Source organism: Astatotilapia calliptera, chromosome 23 (assembly GCF_964374335.1).
Source record: "Astatotilapia calliptera chromosome 23, fAstCal68.1, whole genome shotgun sequence".
NCBI lineage: Eukaryota > Metazoa > Chordata > Actinopteri > Cichliformes > Cichlidae > Astatotilapia > Astatotilapia calliptera.
Genome location: NC_137443.1, coordinates 16,098,792 through 16,108,658, shown reverse-complemented (window position 1 = coordinate 16,108,658; position 9,867 = coordinate 16,098,792). Strand labels below are relative to the sequence as shown.

Below are 9,867 nucleotides of genomic sequence, written 5' to 3'. Positions count from 1 at the left end.
GAGAGGAGGATGTTAATAAAGCTGACATCCATTATGAACAACCCACATCACCCACTGCACGAGTCTGGGAGTGCGCTGAGCAGCTCCTTTAGTCAGAGACTGAAACACCCTCGCTGCAGGAAGGAGCGCTTTCGCAGATCATTCACCCCAACAGCAGTTAGACTTTATAACTCCTCAATCACGATGTCACGACTCACTGGACACTGTGAACATCCACGGTCACCACTTCATGCATAATGGACCTTCCATGTGTATGGACATGTGCAGGTACTTATTTGTATTTTTGTATTTCCTTCTGATATCTGTACCTGAGCTGAGGTAATGCAAACGTTTCCCCGTCGTGGGATCAATAAAGTCGTATCTTATCTTAAATCTGTGTCACTGTCTCTCCCAGGTAAAGCCGCATCTGCATCTGTGAGTCTCTCCTGTGCTTCTAAACTTCAAAAATTCAAACCTGTTATTTACTGTCGCTCCAACAACACCAGATAAGTGTTTGGATTCCTGACGCCATGAGTTGAACTCAGATAAGCAGTAGAAAATGGATGGATGGAATTAATAATGAATTATGTAACCACACAATCTTTAACAACCTGAGTCATAAAATGATCGTGAAATTCTTCAGCACAAAAACAGGTTAACAGCTTTAGTTGAGACACAGCAGGCCTTCAGAGAGCATCGCCCTGCAGCTGGAACCATGAAGCTCAGGTGGATCATTCTGCTCTTTGCGCTGGGTTTGGTAAGAGAACCTCTTCATGTGGATACAATGAAAATATCTATTACATTTCCAGGCAGGATTTGAGTCCATTCAGTTTCACGGGGATAATATTAAAGTCTTCTCTGTTGATTGATTGTTGTGCCTTCTAATTTACTTTACAGACAGCAGCCAAACTAACCGGTGATACAGGTGAGCTAGACATTATGTTTTAGGTGGTGATGTTACTGAAGGAATGTTGGACTTATGTCACTGTTCCATATACTTCTTTGTATTACTCTTGTCCGGATATTAATGCTTTAGTAAAACAACCATTTTCAGCCAATTCTGTGTTCATGTTATTAGAGTTCACAGGCCTTTTATCTTATTATCACTGATTCCTTACCTGCAGAAATTGATGTTGACGAAGGCCATGACTGGGACATCATTAACATCAATGAAGGTTTGTTCTCGTTCACTGTTCTTGTTTCATTTTGCTTGATAATGTCTCTGAGGAGTCGGTGAAATTATTTTATTGTTTTCCCTTTAGCGGCTGGGCTGGACCTGTTGGAAGGAGATATTATTCAGGAAAAAGTGAGTTTATCCTTTGTCATGAAAAGCCTGAGTTTTATATTTTTATTTCTTTTGGGTTTTTCTATATTTTAGTAGTGCCACTGTGTTAAGTCTGGAGTTTTTACCATCTTTGTAATCTTGTTTCTGTTAGTGTTTAGGATTATTTTGAATTTTGATTGTTTGTGTTTTAATTAGTCTAGCGTTCCTAGTGTCTTCCTGTATCTTGCCAAATCTTTGTCCAAGATGATAGAGATTTCCTTTTTAGTCGCTTCCTGTTTTATTTTGATAGTCATTTGTTTCTTGTGTTCAAATTTTAATTAAATTTCCTGTGTTGTGACCTTGGTTGTTGCAAGCTGTGTTTTCTTTTATTTCTGTTTCCGCGTCCGTTGTTATCTTCTGTGTATTTATGGTTTCTGTCTGCCCTCAGTACTTTGTCATGTTGTACCGTTTCCTGCCGGACTGGATTCTAGTGTTTTCGGTTTGTGGACTCATTTTAGCCCCAGTTGTGGATGTTATATTTGGTCACTTTGGATTTATTTATCTTCTGAAATAGCTTATAGGACCAAATTAGGAACTTAACATCTCCTTCTATTAAAGTCAGTGAACCAGCACATGATATTTAACATAATGAAAACACAGACTGCATATAGAAGATGACCATAAATTCTTGGTCAGAAAAGTGATGGCAGTGCTAAAATGATTTAAATCTGCATATTCTTTTAATGGCACGCAGATGGCGTCTCTTCTGCTTGCAAAAAAACATCCAGTTGTTTGTAGTTTTCATTATAGGCTCGAACACTAGTTTCAAGTCATATTACATCATTGAATTCGTTTTTTAAATTTTAGTAATTAGTAGAGTCTTAAAGCAGGATAAAAGAAGGTTCACTGGCTTAGCAGGCATTTTTACAACATAACAGTATTCGTGTTTCCTTTTAGACATCTGACAGAAACTCCATCATAGGTGATCAATATCGCTGGCCAACAATCATCCCCTACTACTTAGAGGACAGCCTGGGTAAGACATTCTGGAAACTCTCATTCACAGCAGTTGTGACTCTATGCACCAAATCATTATGCTTCCCTATTTTATTTTGCACTTTGTAGAGATGAATGCAAAGGGAGTGATCCTGAAGGCTTTTGATCAGTACAGACTGAAGACCTGCATCGATTTCTCGCCGTGGAAAGGAGAGGAGAACTATATCTCTGTTTTTAAAGGCAATGGGTGAGTCAGCCTTCAACCATCTGGTGGCTTGTTAAAGAAACTACAATAACATTTGGTAATCATTCCCATGACCATTCCCTATAAATATGGTTCTAATACACATATACATATATATACATACATATATATGTATACATATATATATATGTTATGGTTTATGATACAAAATATATTCATGAACTTTTACACAACTTGGTGACATAAATAAACATAATTCATAATACTTGACATAACCAGTAACTGGTAAATGAAATCAATTACAAAATCTAAAAAAAGATAATAATTAAGTGATAAATTACATTATTAGTGGTAGCTTTAATTGTATTACCTGTTTGCTAATAGTCACGCAGTTTGTGAGTTGAGCCTGGAAGATGGGAGATCTGTGTGTTTAGAGATTTGTACATCCAGATTTCTTCCTCTACAGATGCTACTCCTCTGTTGGCAACCGTCATGTGGGGAAGCAGGAGCTTTCCATTGGTAGTAACTGTGATAGGCTGGGAACAGTTGAACATGAGTTCCTGCATGCTCTCGGCTTCTGGCACGAGCAGTCCAGAGCTGACCGTGACGACTACGTCGACATCATTTGGAATCAGATTCAGTCCGGTAAGAGTGACAAGTGTGAATTACACCTCATTTAATGTAGAATTCGATTAGACAACCATTAGTAGTTTGTGTTTCTCTTATATCCCTGTTGTCAGAATAATGACAGACAACTGAAATATTGTGTCAAATAAGGGTAATTTCTTCTTGGTATTCCTCAGGTAAAGAGCACAACTTCAACACATATGATGACACAGTGTCCAGTGCACTGGGGGTTCCCTATGACTATGGTTCTGTGATGCACTACAGCAAGACGGCCTTCAACATCGGCTCAGAGCCGACCATCGTCACAAAGATCCCCCACTTCATGGATGTGATTGGCCAGAGGATGGGGTTCAGTTCTAGTGACCTAACTAAGCTCAACCGCCTCTACAACTGCAGTGAGTCATGACAACTTGTCAGAAATGAATCACATATAGTACAAGAAATGCAGAAACCGTACAGAATATTCAAAGGTGAGGAAGAAAACATTCCACACCACAAAAACTAGTGAGTGCTAATGAACTATTAATATCATAAATTAAGTGTTAATGGCCTTTTTTTCTTAGAACTATGTTTAACCAAATACTAATCGTGTCATGCAATAAAAATCTCTTTAGTCACTCTAATGTGGATTAGCATGCTAAGCTAACACATTGGACTAGATAAAATCCCCTGAAATAGATTATTATTGTATTAAATGGAGCGAAAACTGAAAATATTTTAAGAGGTTGTTGTTTGTGGTGACTCTTTGAGCATTTTCCAACAATTTAGACAATTATGGCAAGGAAATTTAAAATTTACCCATACTCAACCCAAACAAGTTCTGCAAAGTTCATGTGGTAATTTGTGCATAGTGTAGCAGAAAAACAGAACTGAAAAACATGAGATTCCAAGTAGGAACTCTAAAGATGTCTAAGCACAGAGCATGAAACAAAGCATGAAAGAAACATTTGCTCTTTGTGTTCAGTGTGCAGCGAAAGCTAATCTAGCTCATTTTCAGCATTTTCATATCTTCATGTTTTTCTTAAGTCATCATCAGCTGAACATCAAGATGGGAAGAAGCATGAAGATGGGAACCAATATTTAAATTCATAACACATCATGGGTGTTGTTGTAAAACAGTAGATAAAAATTCTACACGTATATTGAATCTACAGTGACCGATGGCACTTTGAACAAACAATAAATTGAATCCGTTCATTAAAACCAATGTGCAATGATAACCAAGCAGTGTTGCACAGATTAAAGTCTGTCTGGCAGAAAATGATGAGATTATACAGTGATAATCTTGGACAATAAACCATAATCAGTCTTCATAGTTTAATAGTAAACCATAGTTTAATCAACAGATTAACTTCCCTCACGCTACACTGTACAGTGTTATGTAAGGCACAGGTGCCGATTTGTTTCCTGTCTTCAGGTCAACACACAGGAGCTCTGGAAGTCTGCAAGTTGTTTTCTAGACCTAGAAGCTTTTTGTACTATTATGATACATAATATAGCCACATGTGGATGGTTGTACTCTTGCTGTTTATCTGCATTATCACAACTTAGTTGTCAGGCTCTTTATCAGCACTTTGTTTCTTTTTAACAGACTTCAATGCAGCCCAATAAAACTTGGATCTGTGATAACACAGGTGAAGAGAGCGGAGCACATCAATAACTCTTGCAAAACAAGTTTCCATAAAATAAAAAAATTTTACTAGGCAAGGAAAGTTTATTTATATAGCACGATTCAACAACAAGGCAATTCGAAGTGCTTTACAGAGACACTAAAAAACAAAAACAATAAAAAGCATGATTTAAAATTGATTAAAAAAACAGTAGATAAAATCAGAACAGTAGATAAAATCAGTAGTTAAAATGTAAGTTTTGAAATTTAAGCTTAAAAGTGTGGATTTGGTGCTTTATTCAAATGCAGCTGAGAACAGGTGAGTCTTCAACCTGGATTTAAATAAACTCAGTGTTTCAGCTGATCTGAGGCTTTCTGGGAGTTTGTTCCAGATATATGGAGCATAAAAGCTGAATGCAGCTTCTCTGCGTCTATACTATGATATAATATAATTAGAATATATTGATTATAAAATTATACCAATAAACCTTAAAGACCTTATATTAAAAGTGTCAGCTTCCTCTCCTTTTTGCTAATTTCTCAATTTTAGTCATCTCTTTTCCCCAAAGTTAAAACGTATTTTTTGTAAAGAGGGGAAATGGCAGTGTTCTGTCTGTAGGACTAGATCGAGCAGTGAAAGTGTGATTGCTTCCTCTCAACAGCCACGTCTTCCACCTTTGTGGACAGCTGTAATTTTGAGGAGGAGAACATCTGCGGGATGATTCAGGGCTCTGGCGATGCAAAGTGGGAGCAGCTTGCTTCAGTGGCTGGAGGACCTGAGACTGATTTCACCAATTTGGGACAATGCAAAGGTAACCATGAATAATCACAAAAATGTGTGTTATTATGCTAAGCCTTCATGGAAGGATCTTTCCATGCACAAAGGGATTCTTAATCCCAACAGTTCTCCCTTAGTTAAATAAATAGTGTGCACTACAAAAACATTTAGTGCACTTTCAAAAACTGGACTCTGGTTTGTGGAGGGTGGGGATGTCTGAAGAGAGATGTTGAGAGTTCCAAGGAATGATTACCTGTGTGCTCTTATCTGAGTTAAGAGCTACTGCTTTGGTTACATGTATCTGAAAAACAAAGAGAGCCGAGGTGATTTACAGCAGTGACCTGTGCAAAGTTCAGACTGGAATCAAGATAAAGGGATTTATTGTTTTCACAAAAACACGCTTAGTTTGTTAGAAAAATAACTTGCAAGTGTTTATACGATAAACTCGGCAAGGATAAAATGCTTCAGTACTGATCTCACTAAAAGAGAGAATCATTCTTTATTTGGTTTTCTATTCGTTAAGTTGAACTACTGCTGTGCTAACAACAAAAAGACAAACCCAGTATCCCACTGCTTTAATACCAGTGGTACATCAAGAGAATAAAAACTGATGCCTGCTAAGAATCTTCAAACCTATATCCTGTTGTTATATAGAGAAAGCAATGAGAAAAATGTTTGTAGGACTTCACAAACAGATTGGAAGGTTTTTCAATGTGAAAGATTTAAAACATTCAGAAAATAAAGTACTTTATTGTACCTTTAAGGTGCACAACTGCTTGCTACTGAGGTAATACCCTCTAGGTACTACTGCTACTGCCTAGTCTGTACAGTACTTGGCAAAATTCTCATGACACTCCTAATTTCTCTATATTTTGATTCCATAATCAAAATAATAATATCAAATAATCTAAATTTGAGTCCATCTTGTGATGTTTAAAGTGGTGTTGAGCAATAATTTTTCATTCTTTCGTCATTGGCTGCTTTTTCACTCAGTTTCAGTTCAGTCCTTCTACATGACCATTGTAAGCAGAATGCTTTGTTGTTTGTTGAACCACTAACCACTGACCTATTATTCATTTAAGCATTATAAGCACTTAACTAATTTGATGGACTAGTGTTGTGTCTACACAAAACAGAAAATTTAGCAAAGAAACCATTTAAATTGGACCCGTAGGCACTTTGTTACTAGAAGTCTGTTGCAAAAACACATAATTTGTTTCAACTTCTTTAGTCAAACCTAGGAAAATACTAAAGATAATGTTTTTGCACCAAGAAGTTGATTCTCAATTAGCTGATAATTTGGCATATCTCAAGATGTTGAGTCATTAAAAAATCTGAGGAAACTGGGCAAAAGAAAAAGACAAAAGAAGAAGCAGATGCCTTAAAAAGAAGAGAGATGCAACAAGCATCTGTAGTTGTTTGAAATACAGTATTTCAACAATTATTTGTCTTTCACAGGCAATCAGATTTGCTGTAACATCCCAATGTTGATACTTAATATCACCATTGATTTTTGCTGTCCAGGGAAAGGTTACTTCATGCACTTCAGCACAGCCTCTGCACTACCTGGCGAGCGTGCTTTTCTGGAGAGTCGCTGGCTTTATCCCACATCTGGAGCCCAGTGTCTGCAGTTCTTCCTCTATAACTCCGGGGCAGACGATGATGTTCTCAACATCTGGGTGAGAGAGTACGACAAGGCCAACCCCAACGGGAAAATGAAGCTCTTCCACAGCATTTCAGGTAAGAAATGACATACAGACCGAGTTGTGATTGTGAAGGTTATTGTTAAAGGTGTGATTTGGAAAGTTCTGAATTTGGTGACACTTAGCGAACGCATCAATACATTTAACCGAGATTTGTAAAAAGAACAATTAAATTGAGTTTTAAATGAATGAAAAACTTTATACACGGATGTGTTAAAGTTCGGATATAATTGATAAATTAAGAATTAACATCTGTTCTTCCATCTTTGCAGGAGGTGTCATGGGCTCCTGGGAGCTGCATAACATCAACCTGAACGTGACGCAGAAGGCCCGAGTGGTTTTCGAGGGCGTGAGGGGAATGAATCCATCAAAGGGAGGTTTCTCTTTGGATGACATTAACCTGTCATCCACAAAGTGTCCTCATCACATCTGGCACATCCGTGGCATCAACGAGCTGCTGGCCACCACACCAGCTGGAAAGAGAATGAGCAGCCCTCGCTTCATGTCACCAACAGGTTACACCTTCCAGGTAAATTACTATTTAATATTTATATATCTTTTTAATTCTGTTGCATTAAAAATAACTGGAAACACTTCAAAGTACGGTCCTCCATAATAAATAAAACACTATTTTTGTTTATTTATGACGTTCAAATACATTTAGTCACTATTTTAGAGCCTGTCTTTTTCAAATGGGAGAGAAACAAAAGGTTTTTGAACCAGTGTACATTAGGTAATGAACGTGGAAACCCTGTGGTAGCTTCATATTGCCCTGCCCTCTTCAGGTAGGTGTTTACCTAAACGGGCAAAGCAGCAATCCAGGGTATATGGCCATCTACTTCCACCTGACCTCAGGCCCCAATGACGACAATCTCAAGTGGCCATGTCCATGGCACCAAGCAACCATGACCTTGATGGATCAGCAGTCCGACATCAGGCAGCACATGAACATGAACCGAATGATCACAACAGACCCTGCGAAGATGTCCTCTGATGGTAAGAAGCAGGGCAACAGGTTAACTAATTATTTGTCAAGTCATTCCGTGTTTTCAGTGAGCTGTTGCGTTTCCATGTTTTCTCTCCAGGTACTGAGTTCTTCTGGGATAATCCCAAGATTGTGGGCTCTAAAATAACTGAGTCTGATGGCAGTTATTACTATCGAGGCCCAGGGTTTGGAACAAGTAGCTTCATCACCCACGACAGACTGAGGAGCAGATACTTCATCAAAGGAGACGACGCCTTCTTCCTCTTCAGTCTGGAAGGTGAGGAAGCTTTTAGACAACAGATGGGAACCACAATGTTTTGATCAGAATTACAATTCTGAGACAAATATTATGACCCACCCCTGTTTGGTTAGCCTTGCCATTTTTGGCTTCCCTCAGATCTATCGGACTTGTTGAAGCCGCAGCCTATGCCCGACTCTGTCGTCCATGGTGATGAGAGACCGATAAAGGCAGCAGATCAAGCAGCTCCACAGGGAGCTGTCAATAACACCACTGTAGTCATAGCTATCGCTGGATCAGTGGCAGGACTCATGCTGGTGGTTTCCATGCTGATTGTGGGGAAAGCCTGGAGGACGAATAAGATGAAGAGACAGCAGGAGGGGGTGATCATTCATAACATATCTGGATTCGTGGAAGTGAGTACGACTAAAACAGAGTCAGCACATCTTCAGTTGTTACTGTGTCCTTCCTGTGCTGATTAGTCTAAAGAAAATTTGATCAAATCCACATTAAATTTCTTTTTTATTACAGGAGCAACCAAGTAAAGATGTATCACCTCCTTTCTCTACACCGTGATGGGCAGTCAAAGGAAACATGTGACAGTGGCCAGAACAGAAACTACAATATGAGTGAATCAGTGATTTCAGCAATTGTTTAATCAGATTGTCACCAAGTGCAATCGGACTTTGAATTAAATAAAATCTGACAGCATTTGTCTTTATAGCATTTGTCCACTTTCTGACATCAGTTATATCTTCAGCGCTACAACACAACATCTCAGGGAGTTTTATAATGTAAAATGACAACATGGAAAATTATAGAGAAATCCACTAGAAGTGGTGGGAAAAATTCCCTCATAGAAGCAGGTGCATGGAAAGCAGCCATCTGCCACAACCGGGAAAGGAAGGAGAAGAGAAGATAAAAGTGATAGACACAAAAAAGCACTACTGGAGCAATGACACAAAGTTAATGACATACAATAGTGGCATATAAAATGGATGGGGAGTGAAACTGGGGTCATGAGTGAAAAGAAGAAAGATATTTAGTGACGCTGAGTCTGTTTTCACAAGACTCCTGGGAGAATCAGGTCAGGATGTTTAGTCATTTATTTTTAATGCTGGACACAACTAATACACATCAGGGGATTATCAGTGTTTTTTCCCTGGTTCTGAACCCTAACCATCGATGTGTACGCATGTATGCATGTCCATCTAAAATTTAATTTACCTGTGTTTACACTACTGTAAATGCTTTGGTTCAGGTGGTAAGTGCAGAACGCAGGACACATGTCCAACGCTGATGGCTGAGGTGCATCAGTGAAATTAGAATGAGGGAATTACGTAAACCAAAATAAATTACACAAAGGATTGGCTGATGATATGCGTTTTTACCTGAACATTATTCTGGATCCTCCCATTGAGTTGGAGAAATATTTTTGGGGAAAGTAACCTAGGAAAAGGTTTGGGAATCAAAGCATTAGTTT

General features: G+C 38.5%; 1 protein-coding gene across 1 annotated transcript; it reads left to right on the top strand.

The window, feature by feature from the left end:
- The first annotated feature begins 609 nt into the window (after positions 1–609).
- On the top strand, positions 610–9,100 carry LOC113015631 (meprin A subunit beta-like). Its single transcript, XM_026157687.2, has 15 exons — positions 610–736; positions 877–904; positions 1,104–1,154; positions 1,242–1,285; positions 2,201–2,279; positions 2,369–2,486; positions 2,911–3,089; positions 3,248–3,466; positions 5,343–5,492; positions 6,983–7,198; positions 7,434–7,690; positions 7,947–8,157; positions 8,247–8,423; positions 8,544–8,800; positions 8,916–9,100. The coding sequence occupies exons 1-15, from the start codon at positions 695–697 to the stop codon at positions 8,958–8,960; spliced, it is 2,073 nt and encodes a 690-aa protein (XP_026013472.2). The 5' UTR covers positions 610–694; the 3' UTR covers positions 8,961–9,100.
- The last annotated feature ends 767 nt before the right edge of the window (positions 9,101–9,867 follow it).